This window comes from Neopelma chrysocephalum, unplaced genomic scaffold (assembly GCF_003984885.1).
Source record: "Neopelma chrysocephalum unplaced genomic scaffold, ASM398488v2 Primary Assembly neopelma1_79, whole genome shotgun sequence".
Lineage (NCBI taxonomy): Eukaryota > Metazoa > Chordata > Aves > Passeriformes > Pipridae > Neopelma > Neopelma chrysocephalum.
Window position 1 is genome coordinate 244,015 of NW_020897740.1, and position 23,885 is coordinate 267,899.

General features: G+C 40.5%; 1 protein-coding gene across 8 annotated transcripts in view; it reads left to right on the forward strand.

Annotated features, from left to right (window-relative positions):
• The window catches only part of SLC7A11 (solute carrier family 7 member 11), a 222,657-nt gene that overhangs the window by 191,589 nt on the left and 7,183 nt on the right, over positions 1–23,885 (forward strand). For all 8 annotated transcript variants that reach the window (XM_027690024.1, XM_027690025.1, XM_027690027.1 and 5 more), the window contains 5 exons: positions 16,550–16,673; positions 17,793–17,896; positions 18,378–18,474; positions 21,759–21,908; positions 23,358–23,535. In XM_027690024.1, the coding sequence (XP_027545825.1) occupies positions 16,550–16,673; positions 17,793–17,896; positions 18,378–18,474; positions 21,759–21,908; positions 23,358–23,535 (653 nt within the window). The remainder of the gene's footprint in view (positions 1–16,549; positions 16,674–17,792; positions 17,897–18,377; positions 18,475–21,758; positions 21,909–23,357; positions 23,536–23,885) is intronic.

Sequence of the window (23,885 nt, forward strand, 5' to 3'; positions counted from 1 at the left end):
TTAATTTTCTCCTACCCCATGGGTGTTTTTTGTGTTTATATCAGTGCTGAGTCCTGTGGTGCAGTTCTACACCATGAGAGAGACAAGAGATGACCCTCAGGTGCAGTTTTCAGGCACCAGTATCTTTGTCATTGGCCGCTGCTTTCTAAACACCAATTTAGTGTTTGAATTGGTTCGACTGCCTCCCAGTCTTTCTATCTCCTGTTTTCACTTTATTATCTTTCTGTTTTAATGTTAAAAAAAAAAGTGATGTTCTGTTTAGAAATTGACTGTTGTGAAGAGCTACCTGTGACAGGGCTTAAACTGATATGCCAGTCAATATGTGTAAATTAGAAAAGAGACTGATGTAATCTATAGTGTCTGTAAAGATTTCAAAGATGTACCTTGATCGTTAATTAGGACAATAAGGATGTCTTATAAAATTGCAGTTGAGAAGACTAATAATTCACTATCGAATGAAGCAAGGCAAGGTCACTTGTATAATTACCTGTTCTAACATTTATATTCCTTGTATGAAATGCTCCTACTCACATAAAAGTCAAGCTGATGGCCCCAGAAATATTCAGGACTAGGAAATGCAGATTTCATAACTAAGCTTTGAGGGTATACTAAAGAAACCCTGTAGTTTCTTTTTTATGTATTTGTTTGATTTTTCTGGACTGAATTATTATTTCATACAGTCAAAGTTAACTTATAGCACACGCCTGGCATGGGTGCTTGAGAAGAGTGAGTGGAAAAATGGAAGAACAAAAATAAATGTTATAGATGTTGGGTAGATACAATATTGCTGTGCTGGATTTTAGCTGTGGAAATGTGTATGGAAATTAATAGTGCTGTCTTTACTCTTTTTTTCTTAATTGTCTGATATAGAATCTGATTCTAATTCCTTTAATGTCTCATAGATGTAATAAGGATACCACCAAGACATTAGTACAGAAATCAGGAAGGTAGTCAGCCACCTGAAAAGTCAAAGATGTTCAGCAAACACAGCTGGAGGATGGAAGGAAAAAGAAAAATTGCAAGGGCAGACTGTAATACCATAGTGATATATGCCAGGACACAGGGTTAGTAGTGGTTCTGTGCCTGTGTGTGCTGTTGGGAGGGAGGACAATAAGGCAGGGTGGGAGGGCAGGCTGCCTGCATGATTGCCTCCCCACTGAAGCTGCATCTACTTTAGGGTAAAACTTCAGAAGCTATTGCTTCGAAATGTTTGTTTTTGTTTATGTAGACTCTGTGGTTTAAGATAAAAAGGACCAACTTGAAATGAAAATAACTGAACGAATTCCTTCAGAATTCTGGAGACACTTGAAACTTTTTGAAGATTATTTGTTAGAACTATTAGACAGTTGTAAAAATGCATTGTTTGGGCAGAATCTCACCACAGGAGAATGGGTGGGAGAGGTTCCTGCAGACTCACTGGATGAATGGACATGCAGGCTGCCATGGTACTTGGCCTTATTTCTTCTTTTATCCAAGGCCAGTGGAAAAAGGGGATCTGGGCTAATCTCTGCTGCAGAGGATGAGGATTGAACAACCTGATCTAGGGAAAGGTATCCTTGCCCATGGCAGGAGTTTGGAACTAGATGGTCTTTAAGGTCCTTTCCAACCTAAACCATTCTATGGTTCTATGATTTCAGTATTTTGATTTTTATAAGTGACTACTTTTGTCAATTTAACAGTGACAATGAAAGGCGTCATGGCCCGGTGTGGGTGAAGTTATTGCTTGCAGTGTACACGGAAGGCAAACATCTACAGGAAAGTGGACACTTAAGAGACAAACCCTCAAACAGGTTTTCCTCTCTCAAGCCTGTGGCACCTCCTTTGAGGAAGCAAAGTCCAGGGAACTCAACTGGAGCATCCTGCCCTCCCCCAGTGCTGTGAAGGTGTCTCCCCAGGGTGCCAGGACTCCCACAGTTTTGCAGGAGCTGTGGCTGGCTGCCACAGAGAGTCCTGGAGCACCACTGTCTCAGAGTTTCAGAGAGCTTTGGTGGCTCCAAGGTGTAAGGATGTGATAAGCCCAGGTGCTGGCCCCGTCTGTCCCTGTGGTGGCTGTTTGGTTTGTGGTGCACAGCATTGCGTCACAACAGAGCTCATTGCTCCTTTCCAGCCCTCAGTGCTCAGTTTGTTTGCTAATGTGATAACCTATTGAGTGTAAGGTGTGTTTGCTTTCCTTTTGCTGGTTTTTTATTTTATTTTATTTTTTATCATTTTCTATTTGTTTATGTGAATCATGGTTACTATGAATCAGGTCCACTAAGGAAGTAAAACAAATGTTTATCCACAGTCTCCCCTGGAGTTGCTGGCAAAATCCTAATCTGCTTTACCAGCAGGGTAATGTAATGTAACACAAAACAGTGTAACCTTCGAAGTTTCCATTGCTCTGCATTTTCCTTCATTTTCACCAGCTGAAACCTATGCAAAACTGTTATAACAGCTATTTCTGTTGCACTGAGGGATGCAGCAGTACCTGTACGGAAAGGTGACAGTATCTTCTTTATGGGAAGCCTAAGCAGCTCAGCAGAATATTCATTGCAGGAATAAAAATCTCTTGCAAGACTGATGTAGTGCTGAAGGTCCAGAGCTGTAAAACAGGCTGTATTTTACTGGAGAGATGATGGGTCTCTCAGGGCTAAGCAGCTCTTCTCTTGGCCACAGCAAAGGTCCCATTTGACATTTTCATTCTCTTTTGGTGGTTCATTAAGAGATGACCTGGCTGAAATTGCTGGAGGAGAGATGAGACAGCAGTGGTAGATAGAAAGATGAGTAAATTCACCAGATCAGTTATAACCAGATGAGGCAAACCCAAAATTGTCTCGGTAGAGATCAGATAAATGTCTATCTATGTGCTTAGAATGTTAGCCACCACGCTGAGTCCTTTGGGCCAAACGTACCAGGCCAAAACAGGAAACATTTTGTCTGCGTAAGACTTACTGGCTCAGGAAGCAGTTTTTCATTTAACTATGGTGCATTGCCTCTTTGTATGCTGATGCAATGCCTGAAAGCCTTGATTGTACTCACTGGTAACTCTCAGACCATTCTTTGGGCTGACAGCTGGGTAAAGGTGACAAGTCCACCTGAGGTGGTTCAGAGCAGTCACTGCAGCTCCCCCATAGCCCCCACGTCTATCACCTTGGGTTCTGGGGGTGTTACACTCTTTGTGAAAGCAAGCAAATGTGGTTTATACAGCTTCTAGTGTGGGTGCAGACAAACATCTCCTGGGTTTTCTCTTTCCCACTTTAAAACTGGAGCCTGGTTTCTTCTGACACATGTGCTTTGATTTCTGTATTTAGCCAACAGCATTAGCTCTTGTGGAGGTGACTCAAAGCACTCACCTTAATGTTTTGGTCTGAGATTTAAATCTGTGTTTCAAATAGCACCAAAATCTCACTGTAAAACCCAGTCAAAGCCAAGAAATCCCTTTTGGAATTGCAGGGGTGTAGATCAGCCTTTGCTTATGGGTACTGTCACTGTTGGCTACAGCCTGTGTATAGAAAAAGGGGTCTCACAGACTTTTCTCCTGTTATTTGTAAAAGCAAACCAACCCCCACTACCTATGGGTAAATATATGGCAGAGATGGCTAGTTTAATTCACTGTGTGATGTTCTGATCTGTACTGAAGTGCATCCTTTCCTGGATCCAGAAGGGGATGAGCCTATTTTTCCACCTTTTATTTCCTTTTCCCTTAACGCTGAGCCTCAAAAATGAGAAAGAGCAGGGTGCTAAGGTTGTGTTAGGTAAGCATGATGTTAGATCAGAGTAGGTAGCAGTATCTTTCTTGCCATTAACAGCAGCCTTTTATTACAGCACCATCTAAAACTTCTATAGTCTGATGCTGGCACCATCTGACAGACATGGTGAGATAACAGACAGAAAGACAGACAGCATTTTTTAGTGGTATAATATACAGAATGGGAGAATAAAATACAAATAAAGCAATGGGCAACTAAAATTGCAAGGGCAGTGTGCTCTTTGTTGCACTCATGCACATCAGATTGGAGTTTTATATCTACACAAATGATTGCTGACACATGCCATGTCATCATGAATACTTATTCTTTAGAACAGCACAGTCAAAATGCCGATGGCAATGGTATTATCATACACAAGAAAACGAATATCTTCCACTTGGTTCAGCCAGCAGAATAACTTACTCAACTCTGACACAGTCTTTTTGGATGAGACATTCGGCGGGGTTGTCTCATTTGATTGTTCAGCTTTAATAGGTAGTGAAATTGCTGGCTTGTATTTAAGGTACATAATAGTCGTATCAAAACAAGACAACTTGGCTTTGTACATCTTTCCTGTAGATGAGTACATCCTTTTCTATGTGATAGAAGAATTTCCATCAGAGGAGGATGTTTCTTAGCTAACGAGTGCTGAGATTCTTATTCTCCTGCACATCCCTTCCCTACATGGTGGCTGTTTTATGTGAGTGCTTATGGGTGTACAGATGTTCTGGAAGCAGGTTCTAGTTGCTTACAGTGTAGCTTATACTTTGGTATTTGGCTGTGAGTGTTTTGGAATTTTAAACACATAGTGACAGTGATATTTTATTTAAGGAAAGACTGTTGTTAACTAACAACCCATAAGGGTTTTCAATCATTTAAATTACAGTACAGCCTATATCCATGAACTGTAAACTAAGAGGATTTATATAAGATTATAATGGCTCCAGAGGAGCTGTGAAGTGAATAATCTGCATTTCACAAGTTGCACTGCTGTGGTCTATTATGTCAATCCTCATTCACTTGTAACACTTGCTGTTGAGCAAGTGCAGTTATTTGCATCTTCACCTCATCATTATGTTTTGTTCATTGTGAAAAAATGGACTGTATTATAACAGTATTTAATTTTTTAAAGTATGATGAAATGGAAAATCCCTTGTAAGAGTAGTTTTGATAGTATCACTTGAAAAGACTCAACAGCAATTGAGAGATCTCCTCCATATATCATGAGAATGGAGAGTGAACAAGAGTACTCTGGTGTGACAAGAGGTTCAAGATCTGTGTGGGGTTATTTTAGAGAAAAGAAGAATTAGATTCATTCTATGGTGTAAAAGAAAGACAGGTGCTTCTATTTTTTCATATTTGTTTATAACAGGGAAAAAAACAGTTGCCAAGCAAAACCAAATAAAAGCAAAGAAGACCATGACATTCCTTTTCCTTGGGCAAATCTCCCATTAGAGAATAATCTGCTTGTGTATCTACAGATGAAATATTTCAATAGGTGTGAAAAGTAAGCAGAATTACTTTAAGATTCTTGCTTGGTGATTGTGAAGGCCATGAGGAGAGGCTTTTTTTTAGTTGCAGGCTATCCCAGACATGAATAGATCCAAGCTGCAGGCCACCATGGTGTTGAGCATTGTCAGAGTCATGATGCTGTGCTAGAAGAATGGCCCTGGAGCGTAATGAATTACATATTTTCTCTGCTTCTAAGAACATAATTTTGCCCACAGTGGCACAAATCCTGCCATCTGCTTTGTGCTTATTTTGGTTACTGAAAAAAAGCCTTGCAAGCACTGTTGCTAAACTAACACATAAATTTGTGCTGTTCCCCAGAGCTGGTGTTTTTAAAGGGGACCTATAAGAAAAACGGGGACAGAATTTTTAGCAGGGTCTGTTGCAATAAATAGAAAAAAGGGTTTTAAACTGAAGGAGGGTAGATTTAGATTAGATACATGGAAGAAGTGTTTTACAATGAGGGTTGTAAAACACTGGAACAGGTTGCCCAGAGAGGTGGTAGATGCATCATCCCTGAAAACACTGAAGGCCAGGTTGGATGGGGCTCTGAGCAACCTGATCTGGTAGAAGGTGTCCCCAATCTTTGCAGGGAACTAGGACTGGATGACCTTTGAAGTCCCTTCCAACCCAAACCTTTCTATGATTTTCTAGGTTTACTTTCAGATTCAGATGTCAGGGAGGCTGGTGCTGGGCAGGGTACTATGGAGTGCCAGGATGTAGGGCTTTTTTGATGGCACAAGTACATATTTCTTAACGGGTTGATTCTGTGGGTCAGGATAAGAGGTAGTATGGTAAGTTCTGTGTAAACCCTTGTTATTGCTTTCATTTTGAGATTTTAGCATGAAAGAGTAGTGCATTCAGGGTACATTGAACAGTGTGCAATTGCAAAGATGAGTCAGCCTTAAAATTCCAAGTCTCATTGATTATACTGTCCAAGATAATTGGAATAGACTAATAATTCTGGCTATTTCATGTTGCTATCCAAACTGAAGGGAACTTGATTTGCAGAAGGGTTTCAGGATTAACTCCCTAAGGTTATATTTAAGGTTATATTTAAGATTTCTCAATTTGGACACAGAAAAAGGAAAATCCAACCTTACCGATGATTTTGAAAGCTGTGCATATTTCGCTTCATGACATCACTTCATCACTTCTTAAAAAAAAAAAGGATAAGCTCTTCTCATGTGCATATGATTGTAGTTCAAGCATTATGAAGGCTTAGTGGGAGAGGATTTCAACTTACTGATATTCCCTTTCTCAAAGCACTGAAGCTATACAACAGAAAAAGTTGATATTCCCATTTGAATTCCATTCAAGTGCCTCTAGTTACTGTGTGCTGCAAAGGCATATTTCAGCTCACATTTGGATTTTTCTGGATTTCTCTTCCATGTCGGAGCTCCTACGGAATTATTTCAGTGTGCTATATGGGCTATCCCACATCCATAGGCTGTCTGCTGGGCTGTCCTTAGCAAAAGCGTCATTTCCCTGTGTTCTGCAGAGAAAACAATTTATCTGCCAGACAACCTCCTTCATGGTAGTGTAGTAATGTTAAGACATCTCCTTTTAATTTCATTTACACCTTTGCATATCTTTTAAAATGCTAATGCTTCGAGGCACTTGCAGTTACCGTTTTTCTCATTTTGAATTCCTTCAGAAGAAGAGCCTATCTTGGTAAATGATATTTCAGTTTCCATGGTGCTCCTTATTACAAGTAGCTGCTCTTTTCATCACCGAATGGTGCAATTTTCATTCATGCTGAAATATCAATGGTAACATACGGCAGCAAATTGTTCCTGTATGATCCTTGGCATTGTGGAAACTCTCCTGCTCGAAATTAAATGTCAGGGAATTTAACAAGTATGAGAAATCTAGCTCTTTTTATGTGCACACACACACACAGCCATACGTTTCTCCTTCCATTCCTCTGTGCACCTAAGCATTTATCTTCCTTCATTACTGTAAGGAGTCATTAGTATGCTATCAACATGTTCCCTAAAAAGTTTGGTTGAGGGGGCGGCGTTCCCTCCTGTACCTTCCCCTGGAGTCAAGTGAGGTGTTTTGTATTCAGGCTGCTTGTTCCCAGACTCTGAACTTAGCAGCTCATTTTGGGAATGATAGCAGCCTTGCCAGCCTGCTCCCTTGCATTACTCAAAGTGTTGCTTTGTCATTTGCAGATGACCTAAAATCAGAAACATAACTCCTCAGTACAGACAATAGAAATACACACAGATCAAGGCAGGACTCTGCTTCCACCGCAGCCCGGCTGCCTGAAAACACGCAGGTACTTGCAGGAGTGTGGGGAGGGTGCTGTGACAGGCAGCCCAGTTTTTAGTGGGATTTCTCTCATAACCACCATAATCTCTTTCCCTGTCCATGATATTATTGTTGTGTCGTAGCTGGTGGCTTAGGTTTCTCAGCTATGTGGCCTGATTGACACATTCCCCTTGTTTATAATTCTAAATATCCCTCCCCTCACCCCGGCAGCTACTACCAGTGCTCAGTCTTCCCTAAGAAAATGATTCTGCCTGGAGAAAGTAGACCCTGTTCATAAATCACGTGCTCAGGGAACTAATAATTTCAAATTCCCAGGAGAGCCCCCTGTAATAAATAAAACTACTTTTAATACGCAATTACATCACTCCCTTCTTTTTACATTTATTTTAAGTCTGTCAGTGTGGTATCTGTCAGTGTGGAGCAATTAAGAGGAGGTTAGACTCACTATCTCATGCTAAATAAAGCAACTTGTAGGAAGTGCTTTGAATTGAGCCTCTGCCCCATTCCCATTCATTTCCATACAGGAACTTGGTGCAGGCAGGTGTTTTGTTTTTACAGCCCTATGTCAGGTTTGTGGTTATGGCTTCCTTACCTTCAAGCAAGCACCATGATTTACGAGTGCTTCTCACTGTGATCTACGCTGCTGGCAGTGCTGTGAGCACTTCCAGCAAATAGATCTTGGAAGAAAATAAAATGCTGGAGCTTGTGAAAGAGCAGAGGTGCTCCTTTCATCTCCTGGTTGAGAGGGAGCTGGGCAATAAATGTAAAACCTGAGGTTTTGCATCTCTGGTGGAAAAGGTCACAAACTTACTTGAGTACATGAAAGTTTCCCACAAGTGAAATATAGTGAGGGTGACATTAAACAGTGATGTTAGGTAGAAACATGGAAGTCGTTCATCAAACTCAAGAGTGACAATATATTTGTATTTGAATCCTCTGAATTCAGGCTCTGTTGCTTTTTAACAGGAACACTTGTGTGAGAGAGACAGACACCCTCTTAATTACAGGTCCAGCTTAAGCCTCACCTTTATTGCAATATCCTAGATAAACAAGCATTGTCTTCTGAGCATCTTCACTGCCATTTCAGGTTCTGAAAAATTAAATGCAAATCCTTTGATAGAGATCCTGCTGAGCTGGTGCCCACATTTCCAGGCACCTGGCTGTTCTCTGGTTAAGCCTCCCAGACTCTCATAATAAGCACACCTGAGTTCCCAGGGTAAGCCTAGCTCCATGCAGATATGACTATTGCAATAGGAAAGAAAAACCAGAAAATACTTTTAGGTTCTTGGGAGGGAGGTAATTTAGGGGCCAATTTACAGTACAAAATAAAAGCTGGATTTGATGTTTCACGTCTTTTGGAAGCAGTTGTAAACTTTGTACTATGAGTTTTGCAACAGAGGTAACATGAAGATGTTGAATACTGGTACTTGTTGGACATATGGAAGCAGAGTTGACTGAGAAATCACAGGGGATGATTGATATTTTATGATTTCAGTCTGTATTTTGTGTTTCAAGTCTGTATTCCATTTATTTTTTTAAGAGATTTTAAAAATTAGCCTCCGTAGTAGCTCTGTGTGCTGCCTCTTGCACTCAGTTTCTGGCTCCTAATAGTGCTCACATGCTTACTAAACAAGAAATGGCTGAGAAGAGACAGCATGAATAATATTTAGTGCTGTAACCTCAGAAGTTCTTTGTGGATTTAGCTGTCATCCTTGATATCTTCTCTGTTGGCTTAGTTTTCTTTGGGAATGCCAGAAACACTATCCACTCCGTGCAAAAAGATTCAGGATCCTGCTTGAACATGAGGGGTGTCTCTGGCTGGTAGTCCAAATTTTAGAGGAATCCATTCTGCTCTTCAAAGAAAGGTGTTTCATAAGAGGTATTGGCTTGACAAGGTGGGGCTTGGGTTATTACGTAAATGAGTGTGGCACTCTGATGGCATCCGGCTTGCCAACCTGAGTTTGTACACAAAGAGATCACAGCCAAGTTTAAATCTCTGATAAAATAAAGCAAATTCCCCTGTGAGTGTAACAACTGCTCTCAGTTTCTCAAGGCTGTGGGCAGATCTGCTTCTATTTGAGTCTTTAGCTGGCAGGGTTTGCCTGGAAGACATGTTATGGAGAAGAGATTACGTTGTGCAATTAATACGTTTCTAAGTCTTAAGTTTCAGACAGGGGAGTATTTATGCTAATTCATTTTTGAGGAAAGCCTGCTGGAAGGAGTACTGAAAACATTTGAGAAGTTGATAAAATTTCCTGCCCTTTGCAGCACGCTGGCAATGCAGTTTGACCCTTTAAAGTCAGCGGGTCATGGAAGACCCTATTTGTGAACTGTAAGCAATTATAATCTGAACCAGTGAAGTCAAACAGCAGGTAGAAAACAAGTAATTAGCATAGCAGAAGCTCTTTTCTTCTCTTGCTAGGTGGAAGAAGGCAAGAAGGTTTTTAAATGCAAACTGTGGCCTGATTCATCACTCTGTTATCCTGGCATAATCCTGCTGTGTCTCTGCAGAAGTCAGAGGTATGGAACCAAAGCATGGAAATGAAGAAGAGAGCCCTTTAACACTCACTCCAGCACTAACATCTGTGGAGCATGTGATGGTGTAAATGAGAGTGCAGCTTAATAGCTAGGCTTTCCTTTTCATCACTTCTCCCCTCAAAATCAAGAAGATCAAAAGATGATGAAGTGATGTAATTGTATAGTGTTTGAGCTGCAAACCCACAGACAGCAGCTCTGATCTGGAACATAAGGATGGAACATATTGAGAGGCAGTGAAGGGGGAGAAGGAGTGATCTGCTGAGGGGAACCTTCACTAAAATAAACAGAATAATAATAATAGCTTATTGTTGAAGTCAGCTGTTGCTGAGACACTTGTTAGCATTTATAAATATGTGGATTTGAGAGGTGCTGTGATGATTCCCATCCCTTTTGCCTCTCTATTCCTGGCTTTGATTCAACCCTGGGAGGAGGCCTCCTTTTAAGTTTTGCATCCTCCTTTTGTCCTAACAGATGGATGAGATTGCAGTTTTTTCATCTGTTGACCTGGCGAGAACTATTTGATCCCTTCAGTGTTGTGTTCTGTCTTGTAGGCTGCTTTTTGCATGAAAAATTTGCGTCAGGGAAAAGTAAGTTTATATCAAAATGTACTGCTTTACTGTCCAGAATTTGGAATTGCCACAGCTCACAGAATAACTACCTGATAGCGGTGAGAAATATAGGTTGGACTCTGGAACACAGCCCTTATTAAGGCAAGCCTATATGTCATCTAGTCTTGCAGTGAAGTCCTTGGAATATTGAATAACCAGGATTCTCTTGCCACTTTCTGTATTTGGTTACTTTTTCCAGTGTCAGGTTATTAAGATAAATTTACTCTTGTGACTTCTTCTGCCAAGATTTGGCCTTATGACCAGTGCAGTGGATGATTAGATTTTTTTAAGAGTGTCAGAATCTGGAAAGAGTTAATTTGCAAATTTGCTTAGCAGATTGCAAATGGTGAATAAATTATTGCACAAGAGAACTATTGAAACTCCTCTGGTGGTAAATTGTCAACTAAAAAAATATAGCATATACAGCATCTTGCTCATGAAAACCAAGTAAGTGCTTGCCTGGAAATCATGTGGAATTAGGTCTTCTCTCCTTTTTTATTATTTTCTTTTTAAATTTATATGTAACAGAAATTTATATGTATTTTCCCAGTACAATAAAGATGTAGTTTAATCAAACTTTATCAGTAATTAAGTGCTTTATTTAGACTTTCTCATTTATGTTTCCTGGCTGGGTCCCACCAGTGTAGCTTTGTCCAGGGCAGTTTACTGGGAGTGAGCATCTGTAAAAACCCAGTTTTGAAATGGATGCAAGGAAAAGATTTTGGAAAGGCCTCTAAACAACAAAGGATGTGACGACAATGTGTTTCATCCTTGTGAACTCAGCTGGCTTGGTGGGGTGTATTTGACTGTGTGCTTGTAATTGTATAGAAAGAACAGCCCTCAGTGGTCACAGCTCTTAGTGCTCGCCATTGTTATAAAAGTTGTCATTAAACTGGGATATATGCTGTAGATTTCTGGGAATGTTCAACTGATTTATTGACATTGTTGCTCTTATCCCTGGGTTCCTGCTCTGACTTTCTTTCTCATTTTCCTTTTATCTTTTTTTCACTTTTTCCCTTCTCTTACTTGCTGTGCTTTGTGTTTTTGTTTCAAAAATATTTGTAGGAGGTAGAGAGGTACTAGAGCTAATTATCGGAAGATCTATGATTCTGCAATGCTGAAGGTTAAATCCAAACCCCAGTGGTTATCCTGATTAACTGAACCGTATTCCCTAGCTCTTGGGCTCTTTACAGACTCTAGAGGAAGTAAATTTGCTTCCAAGCCATTGCTTGGCAATGCATTTCAGCCCTATATAGCACAGGATGGGCTAGCTATATTCCCACTGCTGAATTTCTCTGTGATGGTAGGCTCCTTGGTGACTCTTTTTGTGGGAATCATAAGGTAGATGTGCTCTTTGTTCAAGCTGTTACAATTCTTCATTACAGTTGCTCTGTATATAGGGCAAAAGGGGAAGATTTAGCTTTGAATAGTAGTTAGGAGTAGCTACTAAGTCTTAAAAGGTAGAGATTCAATTCAATTTTTAGTCAACATTCAGGTGCATGGAAATTATCCTAATTGTCTCTTATCTGCTTTTATAAAGACTTTTTAACTATATTGTCAATATTTGCCTGATTCAGGTTTCCTGAGATTCATTTTGGTACTGGTTTTCCTCAAAGCTTTGGGAGAAGAGATGAATATTGCAAAAAGACTTTCCTGGCAGCAGCTTCCCCTTCTAACCAAGGAGCAGTGTGCTTGAATATCATCTTGACAGTAATGCTCAAGGCATTTCCAAATAATTGTATAAGTTTGGATCTAATATTAATGCCAGGTCGGATGGGGCCCTGAGCAACCTGGTCTAGTGAAAAGTGTCCTTGTCCATGACAGGGGGATTAGAACTAAATGATCATTAAGGTCTGTTCCACCTCAACCATTCTATGATCTATGATGATTCTATGATCAGCACCTCAAGGTCTATTCAGACAAAGAGTTGTTTTGAAAAGAATTGTTCTTGATTTTGAAATCTGTTGAGATTTAACTCTCAGATGAGAGCAAAAGGAAAGCACTGCCCTATAGTAGCCAGTAGCCACTTCAATGCAAGTTCAAGTCCATGTTTTAAGTAAATGGGGTATTACAGTCTCCTGTATCTGAGCACACACAGTGCAATGTTTTTTAAGCCATTGACCATTCTGAGGTCTTTATCAGTTGGATAAGATTTCTGTTTTAAGATTTTTTTCCTAAGAAATGTCTTACTGATGTGTTCAAGTTCCTCATCAGAATCTTTAACTTCAATGAATCAAAATCTTAAAATAATCTTAAAGTGGAAAATGTGTTTTTCTTGAATTTTCTGTCTCCCTCTAGCGCAAATCTCTCACCTGTGAGGCAGTTGTGAATTTGCATTATATCAAAAACGTGGCTTATCAGTGTTCTGACACCGTGTTGTGTGTGATTCATAGGATGTAGAAGTGAAAAGGTGAAACCTGCATCAATAGAGGCAATTTAATGGAGAACAGAACTTTGGTATGGTTTTTCTTATTTACAGAGAAGATTTGGATGTCTTGGATGTGAGAAAAATCTCATTTATTAAATTTAGAAAGATGGCAAAAGTTTGCAAAACAAAAGGAATAAAACGAAAAGGAAAAATTAATTACAACACGTGTTGGGTGTCCTAGGCATGCAGGATTCCCAGGAACACGCCCTCCAGTTCAAAAGTCCCACTTTTTAAACATTCTTAAGGTTCAACTCTGTTTACGTCATAGAAGAGGCGTTCCCCTCTCCCTGGTTGGCTGTGTCATGCTGGGAGGTAGAGTGTCCAGCAGCATGGCAGCTTCCAGGAGCAGCCATGTGGTATAAGGGGTTTCCTTACCAATATTCATTTTACAGTTCCCTATTCCCATCCGCATGTTTCCCTGACACCGGTTCCAGGCTGAATCCGGTGTCTTACAACTCCGTGATATGCCTTATAGGTTAGTAAAGAAAAACTCCTACGTTAGTGATTTGTTTAATTCATTTGCTTGTAATAAAACCGATTCTTTATTTCTCACATTGGAGAATATCTAAAATATTCCAAGAGAATTGGTACAGTGATCCTCCAAGGAAAGGAGGTAATCTTTATTGGTAATGGCATTACACTTTTTATTCCAGTGCAGCGACTGCAGTCCATTGCAGAGAATCTGATAATGGGATCCTGTTGCAAATTGGGAACTGCCTCTTAAATTGGATGGATAGAAAAGACACGATTAAAGCTCTCACTTAGTGGTTTTACATATGGTTTGTGCCTGTCTGTCTGTGCTCTCAGGTGACTTGAGGACCAACTGCAAATATGAGTGGAGGTGTCAGTGAGAAATGAACCGTACTGTGTTGCTCATCTCTGAAATCTTGAAACTGGCCTTTTATTTTTGTCTAAGTCTGTCACTGAAAAAAAGTGGCTAATAAGCAGCACTTGGAAGGGTTGTGGGGGCGTACGACAGCCCTCTGAAGGCTCGCTCCTGCCAGGAGACAAAAGGAGGTGCAGCCTGGGAGCTCGCTTCCCTCAAAAACGAGGACTCAGAAGCTTAGAAGTCACAGCATCCCTTGTGATGCTCCAGGCACAGAGTTATGATTTGCAGGCTTTTTAATGAATAGTGCTTGCTGACTAGTTCTGTCTTGTTTAGGAGTTTTATTCTTCTCCTGAGTGTGTTTTTTATTGTTGGTATTACTATCCAAGGGGGTTAGTGCTCTTCAGCATAACAAGGTAGGACCTTCAGTGCTAAGAAAATGGTTGTGTTTGGAAACATGATTTTCTTTTTCCCCTTAGTTTTGAACTGCTATTTTGTTTTATCAGAAATTAAGACTGTGATTTAAATTAGATATGAATACAGAGTATTCAGTTTGGTAAGAGTTAGAATGAACAAAATTAGCTTTTAAATTTAACAATGTGATTACAGTCATTTAAATGGTGTTAGTGAAAATAGTCCAACTTTGCTGTCTTTGGCTGGAAACATTCTTTTTAAGGTTGGAGTAAGTGCAGATTTATCCAATAGCTTGGTGGTTGAAGCATTTATCTGTGATGCAGAAGATATAGTTAAAATCACTGTTCTGAGAGGCTTTGCATCCATGTATCCCTACCTTGAATCAGATGCTAAGAGGATTGAATTCAATTTACACCCAGGTCAGGTAAGAAGCTTAACCTAGCTGGTTAAAATATCTGGCAACTGACCTACAAAACCCATTTTTGCACATAGTATCAACACAGAGAGCTGCAGTATTTCTTGAGTCCATAGCTTTGTGGGTTTTCCAGCAATACAGCACCTGCATTCTGGGCTCTTTGCTCTGGTCTTTGCTGTCTGCTTCTTCATCAACAAGTACATTCTACAAGCTGACTGGCTTCCCTTTTTCCAGTTTCTTCACCTGAGGATGCATGCATGAGGTAGCCATGGGGTAATGCAGTATCATGTCTACCCAGATTTGGTGTTACATTACAGCACGATCCTCTTACCTACCTGTGTGTCCGGGTTAATGGGAGTATTTGACACCATGGTTTCTAAGGTGGGCAAGATGTGCAAAAGTGATACTGTCCTGCTTTACTTATTTATAAATAAATGCATTTATTTAGTTTCAGTTCAGAGCTTCTTTTCAGCTCTTTACAGGCCTACTGATGTAAAGGATTTATTTGAGAAACAAGGACTGGTAGCAAAGAGGATCCTTAAATTCTGACCAGGCTGTGCTTCTTTGACATCAGAAAAGAATGGATCTTTGTGTTGGTTTTCAGAACCTTTTCCTTTGATGTGATTACAACAGTCCTTTAGGACTGTTCTTGTGATCTCTTCTGGAACATCAGAATTCCTAGTTCTGTCTCTCCTTTCTTCCACCTGATGGGGTGACCTTCACGATGAAGTTTTCTAGATATGGCAACCTCTCCATCCCTTCAAAAGCCGCCTTAATATAGACAACTGGAGGGAATCAGACATTAAGCAGTGAGGGGGTTTGCATACTGCAACTCTCAACCTTGGCAATGAAGGACCAAACATTAGTTTCAGATCTGAATCTTTTCTTGGTGTAATGCAAATATCAATAATATTAAGTGGAAAGAGACTAGAGCAATACTTGAAGCATCTGTTTTTTTCTCCTGACTCGAACGTATGCCTGCAGCGTGGCTTTGGACAAATTCACTGTGCCTCTGTTCCTGGTTTTTAAAATTGAAATAATTCTGTTCTCTTTGACTTGCAGGACGTGCTATATAAAATTTTGGCATTATTATTTGTTTGTTATTGTTCTGTCTTTTAGCTGTCAGGGGGTTTGTGCTATTCAATACTGTTTGTGCTGTGATAACAGTACAAATTCGTGCTGTTTCTGTTTCTGTGTCATATTCTGCTCTCATATTCCCCTGAATAGTGAGAGAGAGAACTAGGGTATGGTAAGGTGTGCGAGGCAAGAAATGCACAGAGGAGGAAAGGGCAGAATTTCAGATACTGGGTATTTTGGCATCCAGGGGAGGATGTCAAACGCCTCCAGGTGGTCAGTGGCCATGGAGTGCCAGTGGGTATGTTGGAGATGCCACTGTGATTGCCCTCCTGATAGAGAGCTGGATCACCTGCATCTGTCATCTCAGCCTTACTGCTGGTTCAGCCAGTGACACCTTCTGCCTTCCTCTTGGGTTCAGCTTGCAAGTCAGTCTGAGTAGGCAGCTCAAATGGGCCATACTTCTTGTATGGGAAGTACAGGGACCACGGCCTCTCCGTGTCCCCAGACGACTCCTCCCTCAAACGTTTTCTCACCTCTTCATTATAAACCTCTTTGCTTTGTCTAGATAGCTTTGTTTATTTTTTTTTTACTGGTGGTTTCTAATTGTGATATTTTGGGATCACCAAATGTGCATTCACCATCATTAGTGGCTTCTTCTCATGTCATTTGTTTCATGTTCAGGGACTAGCAACCAGATTGCAAAATAATGAGCTACCTTGTGTATTTCAGAAACATACCTCTCGCAATATGCATTTCAATGATTATCGTCACAGTTGGCTATGTGTTAACAAACGTGGCTTATTTCACTACAATCAGTGCTGGGGAATTGCTGCTTTCAAAAGCTGTAGCAGTGGTAAGTTACAGAAGAAAAATACAAAGCTGTATCCCTGCTGCAGTTGTGTTTGTTGATATATTCTTATTTTCCAGGGGAAAAAATTGGGTGGACACATCCAATGAGGTTTTTGTATGGCACCACTTATTAGCATACCGGTGAAATAAGTCTGATTTTTGACTGATGGCTGGGATTGCACTTAAGGCCATCAATAACATTTATAAACATAACATTGGACTGTATTTATTTACCTCTTATAACAAAGTCAATAGGACTTAAATTTTATAGCTGAGTACATGCTTGAAAAATTCTGTGCTAAATTGTAAGCTCGGCTCCTGGGAAGCAGGAATCACAGATATTTGTGGAAGTGGGAGCTCTGAACTATCTTGTGTAGCAAGACAGTCACGCTGTCTCTGCACAACGTGTCCTGAGTATTTAGGAAGGGGGTTGCTGTGAATACGGGAGCTCATTTGGGAAGGAGTTGCAAGGCAACCTGGCTAGGCAGTACTGCTTTGGTTGTTCTTGCTGAATTGTGGTGATGATACCGATTTTTATGGTATCTGAGTCATAATGAGGAAATAAAAAATTCCATTTCCTTTCCAGTATGACACTGCCTGTGATTATTTCGGTTGACATGGCTTTTGAAAAATGACCAAATTCTGTAGCTAATGGGAGACTTAGAAAGAAAACATTTTGTAAACATGAAGAAAATGGTGCATGTCTCCTGTGGTACCCCAAACCCCAGTTAAGGCTCTTCTGCTAATGAATTGATGGACTATACCACTGGGTAGCATCAGCTGAGTAGAATGAAGGCTGTAGAAAACCAAAAATTAGGTATGCAAACCAGACCTTGATCCATTCAGACTGGGTCTTCTTCTTTTGAGTCATAATGGTCTAAAAAGACATAAGTTAGGGCCTGATTCCAGCTCCTCAGCGTTCTTCGACCAGTGATCTTCCAGACACCCTCAGCAGTAAAGGTGGAAGAGCTCAGCTGGTGACACAAAAGAAGAGGCAACAGCACAGCTTTCAGTGAGGGATGCAGAAAAGGAGTATAATTAACACCATAATAATTTGCTAATATAGTACAGTTACTTTCCTGTTTTATGAAAAATCACTGTATGTTTCTCTCTCCTCTGACAGACCTTTGCCGAACGGCTAATGGGAAACTTTTCTTTAGCTGTACCAGTATTTGTTGCTCTCTCCTGCTTTGGATCTATGAATGGTGGTATTTTTGCGGTCTCCAGGTGAGCATTGCTGATATTCCTGTGGGTGAGGGCTTGGGATACACATCAAAAGAAAGCAAGCAAGGGGAAGGGAGAGTAGGGTTCATTTCTTCAGCAGGATATGCAAAATTACTTCGTTGTTTACTAGGTGTGGGGCTTTTTCTCACTTTGTTCCTGTTGACTTTAGTGTATTATTGTTAAAATCCTTTGAATGGTTTGGAAATTAATCCTTCCGAGGATACCCCTTAATTAATGGCTACTTTTTTACCTGTGAAGGAGGGAAACTGGAGAGAAAATATTAACTAGTTCCAAACGCCAGTCAGGGGACACATTCAGAGATCACTTTGATTTCTGTATATGGGTTTCTCCTGCTAGGGTTTTCATTCAGAATACCTCAAACAAGACTAAGAAGTGCTGCTGTGCTCTGTGACTTTCATGAGCCACTTTGCGTAGTCACAGTAATGAGCACATTTAAAGTCTGTCCACATTTATTTCCCACCAGGATGTTCTTCGTTGCATCCCGCGAGGGTCACCTTCCGGAAATTCTCTCCATGATTCATGTCCGCAAGCACACTCCTCTGCCAGCTGTCATTGTTTTGGTAAATCATACAAACAAATGTTCCTGCACTAGAATTCATATTACAGACTTGCTCTGGAGAATTCGAACAGAATCTGGGCACTGCTTGAGTCTCATTTATTAATGTGTACATGGGCTTTTGGGCAGGACAGAGAACAGGAAAGAGAGGAATGAGATTTGGGGGTTGTTCTTATTCTATCATCTCCTCCTTGCTTTCTTGTCGGAGCACTTGACTGCCTATTCCTGCAACGTTATTCTTGTCTTATTGCTCTGTATTTCTAAGGAGCTGCTAGTGATGAGCTGGTTCCCTTTCAGAGGAACAAATTCCAGTTAAACAAACAAAAACGGTTTCAGTTAACTGAAAGTGCAGCTAAATACCAGCATCTGTGAACAACACCCTTAAGGGTCTTTATACTACCTTATAGTGAAAAATGCAAACAATTATGCGCTAAGATAATGGAGGGGGAACCCTCAGCAGTGCAGTGTAGCGGTGATTAAAAAATGAGAGAACATGTGCCTGGGAAATAGTCTGTGAATTGTCTAAGGAAAACAACTGGTGTTTTAGTGGAAATCCTAATACTGATTTCTAAAACAGCAGCAGAGGTAAATGTTGGCCGTGTGTTTGCATTGCAGACTAATTTGTATGGTAAAATGTTAGGACTAAATGTCAAAATACCAACCTCAAAGTTCAGTTTGCATAGTGCCAGGAAGATTTTCACTTATCATGCAGTTTTCATAAGCATGGATGTTCAGCCCCTCGTTTGGGTTCAGTGACTGTAATGGATCTGGACAGACCTCTGCCTCTTTAGGAAGTTCCAGCCACAGCAAAAGATGCATCTGTGAGTCTATGCTAGTAAGATCAGATGCTTGTACTGGAGTTTAAATCATTTTTTGCCTATAACTCACTTCTGAAGTGTCAGCTGAAGTGTTGAATTTTATATGTGCCCATACAACCATAGGCTTCCAAATTTTGAAAATTAGGCAATGTGATTATGGTGAAAAGTTTTAATGAAATTCATTTTCCATAAGCATTCAGTTTACATTTTATTTGTTTAGGTGAAATAGGTATACCTTTTGGGTAAAAGACTTTGACTGTTTTCCATGGAATGAAATGCACAAATGTAAAAATATATGATTTTTTTTTTGTTCTGAGAGACATTTTCTGCTATTGTATTTGGTCCTGTTACACTAGTGGGTTGATTTCCTTTGAAAAAGTCAGATTCTCATATGAAGAGGGATTTCCTTCAAAGATGGCTATTTTTTATCTTGCCTTATTGCAAATAGAGCAGTTGCAGGATATATTCTGCATCAATAATCTGTGTTTTAGCATTTCCCTATTTTATTTCTCCTGTCAAGGTCTACACACTGTAAGAAAGAAAAGAGCTCTTGAGGGTAAACTGAGAAAATGAGCATGTGTCTGAGGCTTGTTAAATAAAACACCCCACATTTTTAGGAATTAAGAAGTCTGTTAGCGTATGTATGATGTTGTTAAAGAAAATTCCCAGTTTGACCATTCACGGGACTCTCTGGCAGTCACACTCAGCACCAGAGACTTTAACTGCTGGAACCGAAGCCCACTCAGTCAGACCAGGTTTCCTCACCGGTTCGACCCCAGGTTTCCCATAGCGGAGTCTCAGATGTCTCGTTCCATGAAGCCATACACGGCGCCGCAGCACAGGAACAGCTCAGGTTGTGCCGCTGAGGAGGGACTCCCAAGAAAGGAACCCCCTCACAGCCAACTCTCTCTTCCTTCCGAGTCTTCGGCTCCTGTCCCCCTCTCCGAGTTCATCCACTTCGCTGGCGTCCCCCGTCTTCGTCTCCTTTGTTATCCAAAAGGTCGGCAGTTCCCGGCTCCTGCTGTGTCTCACAGTGTTCATTCACCTGGCCGGCGTCACCGCTCTTCGTGCCCTTTGTTATCCCGAAAGCTGGCAATTCACGGCCTCTTGTCTCGGGCTCCCACCCAGAGCTCAATCTACATTTCAATCTGCATCTCAACCTGGGTCTTGCAAACCGAGATACCTGGACCAGGTGTATTCCTCAGCAATGCCCTGGTATCCGATAGATGTGTGTGTAGCAACTCCAAGAAATCATGCAATCTGATTGTAAACCTACTTTATTTTATTTTTTCTTGATAGCTCTCCTTCACTTACATGATCATTAAAACCTGCATTTTAGTTATAACTGATATTTTAAAGTTTTAGGGCTGAGTCTATAGAGAAGAAATCTTGCCCAATATAATTCAGTGGTAAAATTTCCTTTGACATTTACATAGAAGCAGTTTGCTTAATGTCTGCGTGTAAAGAACCAAGTACTTTATAAGTCATTAGGGGTTGGAAGGCAGAGACCCACATTTGAAATATTGATTCTTCTAGTTCAAATCCATGTTGTCTTCACTTCTTTGAAAACAGGAAAGAGAGAGAGGCTGCGAATCTAGACAATTAATACAAATTAGTTTTCCTTATGTAAAGATTTAGCCCAGTGTTTTACTGCATCTGCAGTTGATTTCAACTGTTGCCTTGTTATAAACCTAAATACTCTCACTGCCAGGATCTTCCCTCTTGCTGAAGAATAAGGGCTATGGGGAATTTGACTCATTCCTTCATCCCCAAATGCAAGGATATTTTTTTGTCCAGCTATTACTTTAGATTCTAGTAGGCTATACTAACCACCTAACTCAAGACACATCACTCATTTATATGTAAGCTTTTGCCTGCCTCACAGAAGACTTGTATCTCAGAACAGCTTTCTGATGAGAAAACATATTTGTTCTGGTGTCCCTCTCCTTGTTCTTCACTTGCTGCCTGAGTTACAGCTAAATGCTTCTTTCTGCTTAGAAATGTTTGCATTTACAGTGTGCAAAAAGTCACCTTTTTCCTTCCACAAAACACCTACAAACCTCTGCTTTCATATGATCACATGTGACCAGAATTTAACTGCTCTTATTTGCATTGGTGATGAGGGAATAAAGCTGCAGTGGGCTAATACACTTGTCAGGTCCCATGAGAATGCTGCCCAGGATGCTCAAGCATTTTGGTGATGCAGTGGGCTGTGTGCCTGTGTATTTGTCTGGGTCACAGGGGACACATTTGTATTGACCATGTGTGGCCACCCAGGACAGATCTATATTGATCGAACGCGGTCTCAGGGGACAGCTGTACATCGATTGCATGACAAAGGCAAGCCTGAAGTCTGTGGCACTCAGGTGTGTGCATAAGGCTGTGCTGCTTGTCCCTGTGGAAAAATTTGACATCACTGCTGTAAAATAATAGAGATTGATCTACTAAACCCCTCTTATTTCTTTTTCAGCATCCTCTCACAATGATAATGTTATTCAACGGGGATCTCTACAGCCTCCTGAATTTCCTCAGTTTTGCCAGGTGGCTTTTTATTGGACTAGTAGTTGCTGGGTTGATTTATCTCAGATATAAACGTCCTGATATGCCTCGTCCTTTCAAGGTAACCTCTGCTCTCTGCTGTTTTACATGAATCCTTCCCCCTCCTCTCCATCCTGTAGTCAGACAGCAAAGGAGCATTTTCTGATGTAGCAAGCTAACCTCTGTTTCAAGAGAAGCGGAGTTAAAAGAAAATAGTCTTGCACTGAAGGCTCTCTGAGTGTTTTCCTGCAAGCTCCCCAGCTAAAGGCCTGAATAATTTTGCTACGAAAATTCATGTCAGGCATAAACATTAATATAAAACATTTAGTCATTGCCTATCCAATATCAAATACGCCAATTTTCTGTGCAAATAAGTGGTTAGTGCTATCATTATAATATTTGAGACTTGCAGTGGATTTGCAGACACAGTGATTGTGAACCCAGAAAGAAAATACTAAATAGTCCAGCCCATTGAACTGTAGCTGTTTTGGCCTTGATTCCACCATTCTTCTTACTTATTTCAAGTACTGTCTTACAAAGTAAGTTGTCCCATTGTGTACCCAGAAAGATAACGTCCATCATCATAAAAATGGAGGAATATATTTCTGTTTAGATGCTGCCAAGAAGTCTGTTTTGTGAAGAACTAAGAATGTGCGCTGTTGCATTCTTGTAGGTATATCTATAAATAAGGAGGTCAGCGACACAACCTGTTTTGCTTTGATTAAAAGAAAAAATGCTTTGACAGTGCACAAAAGAGGAACAGTAATGCTTTGAGGCATGAAAGGAAGAGAACAATCTCCAAGGAATTCCCCAATTCTCCATTACACTCATAAGCCATGCCTGTAGGCGGTTCCTTCAGAGAGGTGCTAACAGAGTGATTGTAATGGTGTTCTTGAAAATTGAGTAAATAAATTTGATATTGTTACTTTGTGTGCTTTTAACAGTGACGCTGATAATGCTATCAGTCATACAGTCAGAAAGGGCTTTTTCAGGGGCTATCAGTTGCATAACACTATCAAATATCTTTATACTAGTCAAATTGGTGTTTAATTTGCTCTCTTCCTGCTAGATTTTGATTTTTACCTTAGGAAGAAAATCAATATGTTCTTAATAGTTTTAAAAGGTGACTTGAGCTCCTGGTTGTGTTTTAAAACGTTTTCTGATGGGTAATTATCAAAGTGGAAATCTTTACTGTGGTCAGAGCTGCTTACTTATCTACTGGGGGATTAGAGAAAGGACTTTTACAATGTAACTTATTTACAGTCCTTGTGTTTTAAAGGATGTAAAACACTGAAGTATTTTAGAGTGTAATTAAGAGACTTCTGTGGTACTCACTGCACAGCACTCTGCAGGGCTTGGCTTCTGCAGTCACTGGCATTTTGTGTGTATGTTCTAGATACCCATATCTCTGCAGAACTGTCCTGTTGTGCTGGGCTTTATCAAATTTACGTTTCATGGAACATTAAATGTCTTAGTCATTACTTTACATTGACCCTGTTATTTAATGATTCTTTGTGTGATTATGTTTCAGGTTCCTATATTTATTCCAGCATTGTTTTCCTTCACCTGTCTCTTCATGGTTGCACTGTCACTTTACTCTGACCCAGTGAACACAGGGATTGGATTTGCAATAACCCTGACTGGCATTCCTGCCTACTACCTCTTCATTGTATGGGACAAGAAGCCAAAGTGGTTCAGAAAGCTCCTAGGTAAGTCCTACTGGGACTCCTCTCCTTCATGCTGACTCCAGGAGTTTCTCAGGGCTCTCCCTGTGTTGTGAAATCCTTCTGGTCAATCCTCTCAGCTGCCATGAGCTGGGGATGACAGCACAAGTTTCTTTTCAGCACATGCATTAACACTGCTCTGCCAGTTGCAATCAATGTCTGCTGACTAATGAGGTACCTTTACAGCAAGGCTATTCTTCCCTAGTGATTGATTTGAAATGACTGATGCTTCTCCCACTGTCCTCTTCCTCTCTCCCACCCCTGCAAACATCTAATTCCTTTAAAATCACCCATCCCCTTCCCCTGACCGTTGCTCTGTGCTAATAGAGACAGTT